This window comes from Otolemur garnettii, unplaced genomic scaffold (assembly GCF_000181295.1).
Source record: "Otolemur garnettii isolate 467f Iridium unplaced genomic scaffold, OtoGar3 scaffold00014, whole genome shotgun sequence".
Taxonomy (NCBI): domain Eukaryota; kingdom Metazoa; phylum Chordata; class Mammalia; order Primates; family Galagidae; genus Otolemur; species Otolemur garnettii.
In genome coordinates, this window is record NW_003852409.1 from 9,734,383 (window position 1) to 9,745,815 (window position 11,433).

General features: G+C 35.4%; 1 protein-coding gene across 1 annotated transcript in view; it reads left to right on the forward strand.

Moving 5' to 3' along the window:
* TMEM38B (transmembrane protein 38B) overlaps positions 1-8,395 on the forward strand; it is a 44,587-nt gene extending 36,192 nt beyond the window's left edge. Inside the window, exon 6 of the mRNA XM_003785203.3 lies at positions 8,161-8,395. Within this exon, the coding sequence (XP_003785251.1) occupies positions 8,161-8,376 (216 nt within the window). The 3' untranslated portion in view covers positions 8,377-8,395. The remainder of the gene's footprint in view (positions 1-8,160) is intronic.
* The last annotated feature ends 3,038 nt before the right edge of the window (positions 8,396-11,433 follow it).

The window sequence follows — 11,433 nt, forward strand, 5'->3', positions numbered from 1 at the left end:
AAAAAAAAAAAAAAAAAAAAGAGTTCCAGTTTTGCCATACCCTCACCACTACATGTTACTGTCTTTTTTTTTTTCTCTATAGCCACTGTATGTGAAGTGGCATCTCATTGTGGTTTTCATTTGCATTTCTCTGATGATTGAAGGTGCTGAGCCTCTTTCTATGTGCCTGTTAGATTTGTGTATCTGCTTTGAAAAAATACCTATTCAGATCATTTGCCCATTTTTAATTGTAAGAATTCTTTGTGTTTTGGATACTAGACTAAGGTGACCAGATTTTAACATTGGTAAAGCGGGACACCATTGACTGGGGGGAGGGGGCTCTTAATTAAAAATTTGGTCTTTATAGAGCAACAAAAATTTTCATAGAATGCAAAAATAGCATTGTAATATATATTTTTTAAATTTCAACTTAAGTACAAGTTACAGATATAATACATTAAAAATATGTATAGGGCGGTGCCTGTGGCTCAAATGCCAAAGGTGGCGGGTTCAAACTCAGCCCTGGTCAAAAAAAAAAAAAGAATTATGTATAGTATTATTTTATTCTTTGGCATATTTCTCATTTGAGTGAATTTTTTTTTAGTAGATTGCTGTCATTGTTTAAAAGGTCATGAAATTTTTCATAAGAATTTGTTAAATTATATTTCATACATAAAATGGCTTTCAAAGTCTCAACACTTAATTGTGATTTTTCTGATGTCCACACTTTATTTACCGTAGAAAAAAACATGTTCAGTCACAGCATTAGTTCCTGGTAAGGACAGCATATATTCCACAATTTTTAGTGCATTATTGTATGGACCATGGTTTGTTTCAAAATGATGAAATATTTCTAGACATTTGTTCTCTATTGTGATTTTTGCTGATGCCCAAGAGTTAACCTTTTCCTTATCAATATATTTTTTTAATAATGACACCTTGTAAGTTGTAAGTATCACTTTCAAGGCCAGCGCTAGACTTTTTGCCGCCACTATAAAATATAAATAATATGAGTACTGTCTGCTAAATTCATGAAATAAATAAATAAATAAATTACTTACCTAAATTATCCAAATAGCTGATTTGTTGACATCATTTGTTTAACTAGCACTAGCACGCTAGTTACAAAATGTTTTTGTGGTTGCCAATGCCAAAAAATACCATTGTTCATTAAGTCCAAACAATGGTGGTTGAATTCTAACAACTGATAACAATGCAAACTTTGATAAGCAGTTCTCAACAATTATTTGTTATTATTAAAGTTTAACATTATACAATTAACAAAAATAATATAAAACTCGTATCTTGGTGAAATAGCCATATGGCACTATTGGGACCAGAATTGCTACTGAGAGACCACCACACACATGTAAAGACAAAAAATGCTTTATTTTGCAAGCATATGCCTGGGCCACTGTTCCCTTCAGCGTGGCTGGAGGAAGGGCGACCCCCTAGTGAAGCGAGCTGAGGTTTTTAAAGTGCATTGGGTGTTTTGTTGGGGGGCTGAGCTGTTTATGGTTAGGGACCCTTTGGGGGGGGGGACACTTGTTTGTTCCAGACAGTTTGGCTCCTTCTGAGCTAATTGTCCTTGCCTAGAAGCAGAGCCAGTCTCCTTCTGATAGGGATTCCACCTGGGCGACCTTGCCCAGGAAGGGAGTAGGGCGTTTACATTAGCCTTTTCATTTCCAAATGAAGTTACATTAACCTCTTCATTCCCAAATGGAGTTACATTAACCTTTTCAGCAGCCTAAAAACATATATTCTCTTCCCATTCTCCTGCTGTTCCCTAGCTTGTCGTGCATTTTTCCCAAAACTCGGGACTTTTTAAAAATGCCGTGGGACGCAGGACAAATTGTTAAAAATCGGGACTGTCCAGCCAAAAGCGAGAGGTCTGGTCATCTTATACTAGACCCTTATCAGACTTATGATTTGCAGTTATTTTCTCCCATTTTATGAATTTTATTTTCACTTGATAGTGTTCTTGGAAGCACAAATTTTAAAACTTATGATGAAATCAAGTTATAACCTTTCTTTAGTATATATGTTTTATGTGGCATATCTAGAAAACCATTGTAGATTTACCTCTATGTTTTCTTTCTTAGAGACAAGAGTCTCACTTTGTTGCTCTCGGTAGAGCTCTGTGGCGTCACAGCTCACAACAACCTACAGCTCTTGGGCTTAGGCGATTCTCTTGCCTCAGCCTCCCGAGTAGTTGGGACTACAGGCGCCCATCACAATGCCCAGTACCCTGTTCACTGAGCCACAGGTGCTGTCCAACCTTTATGTTTTCTTCTAAGAATTTTATAGTTTTAGCTCTTCTGATCTGTTATGAATTAATTTTTGTGGGTGATATGAGGAAGAGTCCAACTTTATTATTTTTAGAGATACAGTTTTGCTCTGTTACCCAGGCTGGAGTGTAGTGGTATAATCATAGTTCACTGCAGACTGAAACTTCTGGGTTGTAGTGACCCTCCTGCCCAGCCTCCTGAACAGCTAGCACTACAGGCATGTGCCACCACACTCAGCTAATTTTCTTTATTTTTTTTGTAGAGACAGAGTCTTACTGTGTTGACTTGGCTGATCAAACTCCTGGCCTCAAGTGATATTAGGGACACTACAAAAGTTTTGAGAGACACAAAATTAAGAAACATTAAATCATTTAGATTACTATATTTTCTCAAAATAATTGCCATGACATTCTAGGTACTTTTGCATTCTTGTAAACCATTTTTGAAAACACCATTTCCATTCATTTTCTTCAAGCTCATTTTTGTAGGCATGAACAGCTTCTTCATGGCTGGAGAACTTTCTTCGGTGCATGCAGTTTTTTAATGTAAGGACTAAGAAATAATCACATGGGGCCAGGTTAGGACTGTAGGGTAGATGAGTCATCAGTCCAGTTTTGTGGACTCCAGGAACTGAATGGCGATGTTGGCTGTGTGGCAGATACATTGTCATGGTGCAAGATGGTCTCCTGCTGTTCTGTCCTTGGCCACTGCTGTTGAAGCTTCCTGAAAACTTTTGGTAGGTGTACTATTGTGTGCCACTGAGCAGTGACAGTCCTTTGTTCCTCCAGAGGAACAGTTGCAACATGATTGCTTTGGGAAAAGAAAGTTGCCCCCATTTTCTTTTCGACACTTTAGAACCACTTCATTTTGTTGATGGATTTTCACTGGGAAAATTTTTATGGGGAAAATCCACACTATCAACTGATGCTTATTCTCAGGATCAAACCAGTAAGTAAATCCAGGTTTCATTTCTAGTAATGATGTCAAAAACACGTCTAGCCCTGCCTCTGTTGAATCTGACCAGCATTTCTTCACACCATTCTCAGATACACTTGTGCTCATCTGTCAAAGTGTGAGTTTGAGATGAAACTTTCCAGACTTCAAGATAGTCGTGCCATTTTTGGACCCTGCCATAGAACCATCTGCTTCAGTGTCCTTAAATGTCACTTGATTGTTTTTGTGAACCATTTTCCCACAGTGGTGATGTTTTCCTCAGTCACTTCAGTGGATGCCCACTCCTCTCCCTACTTGTCAGTGAAGTTTGGCCTCTTCAAAATTCTTGAAACTACTGAAAAGTTGTTGGCGTGGGAAAGAGTAGGGTCCCTGAAAGCTTGTTGCAAACACTCAGGGCTTTGAGACACCTTTGACTCACTTATAAAATCATAGAAAATCATCTTGTGAAAGTGCTTTCTTCCCACCTCCATGGTGGAGACAGAAACAAACGAAGCCCTCCCTGCAACATTGATAAGCTGAGCAAGTTGAAATTTGGGCGGGTGTACCAGGAAGGATGCTGTTGACTGTGTTTCTTGGAAGTGAATAATGAACCATAACACATAACACAGTCTGTCTCAAAATATTTTTAGTGACCCACTTATTTAAAGAAGGAAGATCTAGAATGGGAAACTGAAAGAGAATGATTGATGAAGTAAGAGGAAAACCAGAAGATGGTTTTAAGAAGGATAGATGTGCTGACTGCTGTTGAGAAGTGTCTTCAGATAATATATTGTTGAATACATTAGGCCCTTTTGGGGATGCAAATAGTCATCTAAACTTTGAATAAGACTCAGTCTCTGTCCTCAAGATGTTATTGTTTAAAAAAAGAATGTTAGACATGTATACTACTTTCAAACTTTATGAGGCAGAGACTGAGTTTCCTTTCTTCATCTTTGCATTCTTAGCATTGTGTCTGGTGCATGTGGTCAGTTTTTAATATACAGGTGCCCCCAAAGTTCATGTGCAATGTAAAATAGCCATTTTAGATTGCACATGAACTTTATGGACATCCTGTGTATGTTTTGACTGATGAATAATAAATGACCAAAAAGCTCTTTCATTGTTTTCTTTATTCTCCTACACTTATTTATCTAAGGATGTCCACCAGAAATGAAGAATTCATTTGCCTAGTTTTTTGAAAAAGACATTTATGAAAATGTAAATTCTAATTTTAATTTGTCTGAATCATTTAGGTTAATATTACTGATGTCTGATTGAATGACATCTATATGTGGCAGGCCATCGGGTTCATGGAAGACATCAATAAAGGTTTAATGGAATATATACTTGAATTACACTGTAAAAGATTATTTGGATTTGGGGGGTGGAGACAGGAAGAAGTATGTTTTAGAAAGAGAAAGATTAGGCAAATTTTGCTTATATAGATATATTGTAGTTGTTCTTGAATTATTCACGTGAGGTAGATGTTACAGTCATTCATTCATTCATTGTATTCACAGTATAGAGAATATTAAAGTACCTGAGTACTTTTTGGTCTCTTAAGTAACACTGTGTGTCACATTTTTCTGGGCATTTTGAAATACTATAACTGGAGCTATTATATAAAAATATGGGAGAGCTTTTTAAATAATTTCTTTACCTCAATTCATTTCTATTTTAGGATATATTGAAAATACCAAAATATTTTAGGGCTTCTGCTTTGATTTGTTTCCTTTTAAAGTAAGAGACCATAAAGCTAACTGCTATTTAATTTAGGTATATACTTTTTCTTTTATATTTTATTTATAAAAAATAAGAGTTTATTATTCTGTTTGTCACAATTATGTCTAGTAACAGGCTGAGTCCACAGAAGTCTGTCCTTGAACCACATAAGTCTATCTCAGCAGTAATTTCTAATACCAACAATACTCAGCTGAGTGATGTGTCTATTGGGACTGGAAATTCTATTAAAACATTTGACTTTGAAAAATACTTACTATAGTTCATGTTCTCAGAAATACTTTAAACCCTGACACTCTTCTCTCTTGAAATTTGTAAAAAAGACATTGCTATTTTTCTGACAGTAAACCATTGTTTTTGATTCAAATTGTTTTGTCTTTTTATTAGCAGTTAATTAAGTCAAGCTATGACCAAGATTTCATTGTAACTATTCTAAGGAATGATTTAATATAAAAAAGTTCTTAGATTTACCCAAAAGTGCCTGCACCTGGAGGTTAACATTACATTTAGACAACTCTCACTCTGTATTCTCTCCAGGTGACCTACATTCATATTCATGCCTTTACCTTTCACTTGTGTGGTAATAACTTCTAGATCTATATCCTTTGTAGAGGGCAAGTCCTCTATGACTGCATAACTCTTTACTGTTTTATTACTGATTTACTTGCCTGTCTCTGACTGGTCTGTCAGCAACTTCAGGGTAAGGACCACATCCAACATTCTTCTGGCAGACAGATGTAATGCACAAACATTATTTTAATCTTATTGATGGTTAGTTTTAGAGTTTGTTAGTGCTGTTCTATTTCAGGGTTGCCCTTCTACATTGTAACTCTTTTTGGGTTCTTAATTTAAGTCTGAGCTATATCCATGAGTAATTGTACCTTGTCTGACCTTGAACTCCATCCTGGCTTCCCAGGACTTAGCAGCTGGCTGCTGTAGTGTCTGCTCACCTCCTGGCCTTCCAGCTGTTGCTGTCTGGTAGGCTTTCTAATTCTCTTCCTTCCTACTTATGCATAGTTGAGGGGATGGTAAAAACTCCTCCAGGCTAGATTACATGAGGATATTTGTGCTCACTTCCTAAGATTCCGTCCCCTGTGGGCTGTTTTGCCTTCAAGACCTTGAGGCTTTGATCTTCTCTTACCCAGCCTTTATGTTCTTAGCCAACTGGGAGTTCTGCCCTGTGCTCTGAATTGGCACAAATCCTCAAAAGAAAAAGCCAGGTGAATGTGGAGCACACTTTATCCAACTTTATTTTGCTTAGGGATAATAGCTTCATCAGGTGGTTCTTCAGTGTCTTTTAGCAGTTATTTTATGTATTTCTGACTTCTGTATTGATTTTGGTGAGATACTGAGTCTGATAAAAGATATTTCTTCATGGCTGGCCTGAAGTCCATGCGCATATATTGTTTAAAAATTGCTTTTTAAAAACATTTTGAGGGTGGGCAGTGCCTGTGGCTCAAAGGAGTAGGGCGCCGGCCCCGTATACCAGAGGTGGCGGGTTCAAACCCGGTCCCAGCCAAAAACTGCAAAAAAAAAAAAAAAAAAAAAAAAAAAATTTTTTTTGAGGTCAAATTCACAAAACAAAATCAGCTATTTCAATGTATGCATTTCAGTGGCATTTAATACATTCACAAGGTTGTGTGTAAGTGTATTTTTAATTTACATAAATGATATTGTTCTGTTTTATTTTCATTTAACAGTAAATTTTAAGAATTTTTTCCTTTTACTTTTCCACTTATCACAGCTAAGTATTGTATACTTTGTATTTTACTTATCTATTCCTCTTGTAATGGACAAAACCCTCACTCCCTATACTGTGTTGCAGTAAGTAAGAATTTATTCTTGATTTCATTTTCCCCATGCAAGTGGGTAATCTAGGGGTCTTTTTTTGAAATTTGATTCCAAAAGTTCCTAGTTTGATTCATTATCTGTGACCTGGAGAATCTGACTCTTGGAAATTCCTGGATTTTTTAGAACTGTTCTAGCCTTGAAGTTCGCCCCTAGATCTATTTTGACACTGATGCAGATTCTTGAGAAAATCTACGTATCTCTGAACACTGCATTTTGCCAGATAAGGGACTGGGTGCTCTCCCCAACTCTACCTCTTGGTGTCTCAGTTCCTTTCATATAAAAATATCTATGGAAAAACTGAGTGATAGAGGCTTTCCATAGTTCTTGTGGGCAATATTCTGCAAGTTTCTGAGAGTCTGTATCTTTCAGAGATGATGATCAATAGTGTATTTAGTAATTAAACTCAAAATCTGGGTGTTTCTGACTACTTTACCACGTGTTAGCTTTGTGACTTTGGGCAAATTAGTTAACCTCTTAGAGCCTTGGTTAACCGTGTCTATGAGGAGGGTAATAAAGAGAGTAATTGTTGGATTAAAATGAAAGATAATAATAACGTAAAGTACTTATCTAAGTTCTGGCAAATGTTAACCTCACAATAATGATGGCTGTATTGGTTGTTTGATTTAGATTGCAGATGCTATTTTGTTTTATTTATTGTGAATAATATGTTTTTTGGGAAAATGGTTATACTACCTTTGGCACCAAATACAGTACCTTGTGTTATTTATAATGAGTTGTGTTCTTTCCCTTAAGTGTAAATTCATACAGAACAGAGATTTTACCAGGATCTAGCTTAGTAAACATCTTCTGCAGGTAATTAAGAATGTATTTTGAATTCTTTTTATTTATTTATTATTATTTTTTGAGACAGAGTCTCACTATGTCATCCTTGGTAGAGTGCAGTGGCATCACAGCTCACAGCAACCTCAAACTCTTGGGCTCAAGCAATTTTCTGGCCTCAGCCTCCCAAGTAGCTAGGATTATAGGCACTCACCACAATGCCTGGCTATTTTTTTGTTATAGTTGTCGTTGTTGTTTAGCAGGCCCAGGCCGGGCTTGAACCCACCAGCTGATATGTGGTATATGTGGTATATGTATGGTGTATATGGTATATATATATATGTATATATATATGTATATATATATGTGTATATATGGTATATATATATATGTATATATATATGTGTGTATATATGGTATATATATATATATGGTATATGTGGCTGATGCCCTACTCAACCCACTGAGCTACAGGCACTCAGCCTGAATTCTTTCTTTCTTTTTTTTTTTTTTTTAATTCTCTTACTTCTCTGTTTTGAGAAACATAAAGCATTTGTAATTAAATTCAAAATTGCACTTTTGTCTCCAGGTGACCATGATGGTTACGCAGACTTCTACTACGACTTTTTCTCCTTTTGAGGATATGTTGAGTCGGATGCTATTTGGCTGGCAGCAGCAGTTTCCATTATGTGAAAAGAAAAGTGAAACAAAGACATCTTCCAATGGCATGGGGTCGCTGGCCTCCAAACCTGTAGATGAAACTTTAGATAAGGTTAAAAAGAAACAGGCTAAGAAGACTGAATAAATTTACTTGATAAGCTCTAGAAGGCAAAAAAAATTTTCTTATCTACCTGTCAGACTGTGATAATATTGCTATGTAAATGATGTGAAATAAAGATTATCTATAAGGAATGGAGGTGACAAAGAGAAAGAAATTCTTTCTGTTTCAGGGAGACTACCACTTTCTGGATTGTAATTCATGAATATTAGGAGTGTATCATGTGAATTTGTTTTTCTGAGATAAAAGATTCTGTTGTGATTATTTGAATAGTTTGTATTGAGAGAAGGTAGCATTTTTTTTAAATGTTAGAAAAAGTAAACCTATCCTTGCAAATAAGAAAAATTTTAAACTTTTTAAAAGTTTAGGTATTTTCATGCATATTTTTAAATTGAATCTATTTGCACTTTGGTTCAGTAGAATTGAATTTTTACTTCATATTAACCATTATATATTGCTAGGTATGAAAAATAATTCCTGTTTAATTTTGAATACTGAGAAGAATAAACATTTCCTAAAATGTTTTATATTATAAATGAAAATAAATTGCTAGTTTATATTTCAGATATAAATAATATATTTTTTGCCCACATTAAATGGAAAATACCAAAATTTTATTACTAGTAGTGCTTTTCTTTGAGAACTTGAGTATGGGTCTCAATCTGAAGTCTTTCTCATGCCCTTGTTTTAAAAGACTATTGTTTTTTTTCCTCAAAAGAAAATCAAAGGTGTAATTTTTAAGAAATCATTAATCCCATGTTTTGTAATTTTCATTTGAGGAATTTAGCTTATTTTTTTTTTCTCTTTCCTAAAAACATACTTGTTTTAACTGCAGGAGAAATTGTTTTTCTTAGCATTTTTCATGTTCTTTCTAATCTTAGGTGGTCTGAATACATTGGTACTAGATATCTTAATGATTTGAAGAAAGGTGTTATCTTCTTTTAAAAATTTTCCCTCTGTCTTCTTTCTATTGGCTAATTTCTTAGTTTTCTAATTGAATTTCACTTAGTAGTTTGCACGTGGTTACATTTTAGTCTGGATGTACATATGTTACTGATTTTATTTTAAATGAAAACTAATTACTTTCATGTAAAAATGCTCAGCTCTAAGGAGAATTGTCCTTGGGTATTTGATGATAACTAGTTAACCATTAACAGAGAAAACAAAAACCTCATATGGTAATCCATTAGAATGAAGAATTATGACATTAAATCTGGTTTTTTATTGGTAAAACAAAAAAGAAGCAAAAATATTAAATGATGTTAGATTTTCTTGTTTTATTTTATGGTTTAAAAATCCATTTATGGCTTGGCACCTGTGGCTCAAGCAGCTAAGGTGCCAGCTACATACACCTGAGCTGGCGGGTTCGAATCCAGCCTGGGCCCGCCAAACAACAATGATGGCTGCAACCAAAAAATAGCCGGGCGTTGTGGTGGCCGCCTGTAGTCCCAGCTACTTGGGAGGCGGAGGCAGGAGAATCGCTTGAGCCCAGGAGTTGAAGGTTGCTGTGAGCTGTGATGTCATGGCACTCTACCCAGGGCAAACAGCTTGAGGCTCTGTCTCCAAAAAAAAAAAAAAAAAAAAATCCAGTTATAACATTACAACTCTGTGACATGAGTTCTTCTACCCAAACCATGAACCTACTACCTGTATCAGGTATTTTTGAATGGCTTGGAAGTACTCAAAAAAATTAAAAGTTTTTTAAAAATGATTTTTAACAACTATATTCCCATTATACTTGATTTTTGGTTTTTTTTTTTTTTTTTTACAGTTTTTGGCCAGGCCATGTTTAAACCCGCCGTCTCCAGTATATGGGGCTGGAGCCCTACTCCTTTGAGCCACAAGAGCTGCCCTACTATACTTGTTTTTTTTTAAAGATTGGGCATGGGGAACTTTTGATAGCCTTGGGACACTAAGAAATTTATTTTTAACATTGTGACAAAGTATTTGATATTTGAGTTCTGTATTATATTTGATACTCTTGTAGTTAAACACTTTAAAATTAACATGTTATTAATTATTGATTAGAGTTGAAGTTCAAGTTTGACTATAGTTTAAATGGCAGGAATTTTGTTTTACACCTGTATTAAAGATGAATTTATTAAAATAAGTTATTTAGCACCAATGGAGTATTACATTATTTTTATGTTTTTTCTTTTATATTTTTCCTAAGGTAGGCATTCAGAACTTGTGTGGTGTTTTGACTGATATGGTATATATTCTTTGATTACTGTGCAATTGTGACATTGGTACAAACTGTTAATCCATGGAAGTATACTATAACCCTCAATTCAAAGTTCTTGGGTAAAATCTACACTGTAGAGCATGACTTAGGTCTGAAACCTCCCATCATGAGTCTACTCTGGTCGCCTGCAGAGGCTTGACATTGACTTGCAAAGCAAATTGTTAGACTCTGCATCCAACTTGAAGCATGAATGAGGTCTGCAGACCTGCCTCCCAGCAAATCAGAGATGGTGCTGAGAAAGTCAAGATCTGAAAAGTCTTCTTTTAAAAAAAAATGTAGATAAACTGATTAGAACCTGGGGCAGCTTACCTCAGTGATCTCATTCTGTCGTAAAATGTGGCCAGATGAATATCAAACTATCAGATTAGTCACTCTTCCTTGCTGAGGGAGAACTGAATAAGAGTTGGAGAGAGACGGTTTCAGTGGAAATGCCAGCCTTTCTGGGAGCAGAACCTTTCTATTACAATTCATTTCAAATCACAAGTTGATAACAATTGAGTGAAATGTTGCAAATGGAATAATGTGTTCAAGAATGTTCTCCCCCCCCCAAAAATCCTTCATAATGTTTGCCCCCAGGTATAATTCATATCCTTGGTGATATTTATTCATTTGTCTATTCAACAAATATTAAGTCTAAGTTATGGGTTGAATATTTTACTAGGCTCTGAAAGTACAGAAAACCAGAAAAAGGCTTGTTCTGTTCAATTTTACATTCCAGTGGTAAATTATTACATTATATAATAAACAAATGTGTTCTTGTGGTGACAGTAAAGGTCATGAATAAATATTAAGTAGGACATAGGGATAGAAAGAAAGTCAGGGGAGTGAGAGTATTTGTT